This window comes from Limulus polyphemus, unplaced genomic scaffold (assembly GCF_000517525.1).
Source record: "Limulus polyphemus unplaced genomic scaffold, Limulus_polyphemus-2.1.2 Scaffold5186, whole genome shotgun sequence".
Lineage (NCBI taxonomy): Eukaryota > Metazoa > Arthropoda > Merostomata > Xiphosura > Limulidae > Limulus > Limulus polyphemus.
In genome coordinates, this window is record NW_013670796.1 from 58,667 (window position 1) to 60,367 (window position 1,701).

At 37.2% G+C, this 1,701-nt stretch overlaps 1 protein-coding gene across 3 annotated transcripts in view; it reads left to right on the forward strand.

Moving 5' to 3' along the window:
* The window catches only part of LOC106472241 (IQ domain-containing protein D-like), a 23,197-nt gene that overhangs the window by 19,298 nt on the left and 2,198 nt on the right, over window positions 1-1,701 (forward strand). For 2 of the 3 annotated variants that reach the window (XM_022400841.1, XM_022400840.1), the window contains exon 6: window positions 1,167-1,555. In XM_022400841.1, coding sequence (XP_022256549.1) covers window positions 1,167-1,472 — 306 coding nt within the window. In that variant the 3' untranslated portion in view covers window positions 1,473-1,555. Of the gene's footprint in view, window positions 1-1,166; window positions 1,676-1,701 lie in introns of all 3 variants that reach the window. The other variant, XM_022400839.1, reaches the window with a different exon arrangement.

Genomic DNA, 1,701 nt, shown 5'->3' on the forward strand with positions numbered 1-1,701 from the left:
GTATATATATATCACGCTGTGTATATATATATATATATATATATATATACTGATAATTTGTACGATGCCATTTCAAATTTCTCTTGAATAAATATATTTTGTTTTTCCTGTAGAAAAAATGATTAAGATAAAGTTTATTAACAAAAATCTCTGACTTTAAAGGGAAAATATGGCTATTTTGGTAGGTGGTGCAGTATCCCATCAAATTCGGAAGCCTGATATGCCCCTTCCCTTTCATCTTTGTAATATTCTTTCACTTCACTCAGAAAAGGTCTTAATATTTTCCGTTCCTTACCTGATTTTAAATCGTTCTCCTCCTTCTGCTCTTATTCTCATTTGAGAGCAAATTGTTGGATACCTATGTAAGTTTACCGTTTCTGTACGCAGACGTACTTCTCTTTGGGCTTGATGGCACCTCCTCTGCCAAAGCTTCTATGATCTCTCTTAAGGCTAAAATTATGAGTAACTGGTATGCTATCGTGGTTGCATCTACACCTGCTACACTTGTAACACCTCGGACATTTTGCTATTTTACATTTGCAGATTAGCTTTGAATCCAACCTCGTTTCCAACTCGAAAAGAACAAACACTCAGAGATTCTGGTTCGTTGTCACAGCAGTTCCTCAAAAATGGGGTTCCATAATCGCTGTCATTTTTCAAATATACCAAGTGTAATGCCCGACAACGTAAACATCTGGTGATAAAAACCGAGTCCTCTTGATTATTGTATTGTGAACATAAGTGAACTGAGTGCTGACAAAACCCTGGAGTGAAACATGGAAACAAATTCCAGTTCATTTTCAAACAAACTCGGCACTTATTTTACACACGGAAAATGTGAACAAGTAGCACATTCATCAAAGCAAATGAATTGAACTGAGGCCATTTCAAACGAATCCAGTGTGAGTAGTCTCTAAAACTTCTTATGTCGTAACCCTACTGGTCTGACGAATTCTGGTGTTGAAGAAATCGTCTCGCCAAGAGCAGAAACAAGTGTAGAAGATGAAATGCTATTTTAAACACTTCTTGCTGAAAATATATGTTTTATGATTTATTTCATTAAATTTAGTGTTACGTAACGTTACTTTTCGCTAGTATAGGGGTTGTACATCATAGGGATTGATGAATCAAGTGTAGTGAAAAAGTTTCGTATTTCTCTTGACTAGGAGGAACTTGATAATCTTTCATCCGTACACCAGAAAGAGTTGGAACAGTTACGAGAGCTAGAGGAAGCAATTATGAACCTGCGAGCTGACTACGAAACTGTCATGGAGGAACGTCGGTGCATCCAAGAAGAGAGTGAACGCTTGCAGGCCGAGTTCGAACGACACACTAAAGCCGTCATACTGATTCAAGCCTACTGGCGTGGCTTCTTTGTCCGTCGGCAGCTAAAAGGGCGGAATAAATCTGGCAGGTCGTCACGCGGGAAAGGGAAGAAAGGCAAAGGAGAAAAGAGAAAAAAGAAAAATTAAGGAATACACATACATTACAAATTGTTTCTATGACTGGATTTAGATACACATACATTATTGAATGTTTCTATAGCTGGGTTAAGGTAGATATATATTACTAAAGGTTTCTATAGCTGGGTTAAGGTAGATATACATTACTGAATGTTTCCAGAGCTGTGTTAAGGTAGATATACATTACTGAATGTTTCCAGAGCTGTGTTAAGGTAGATATACATTACTGAATGTTTCC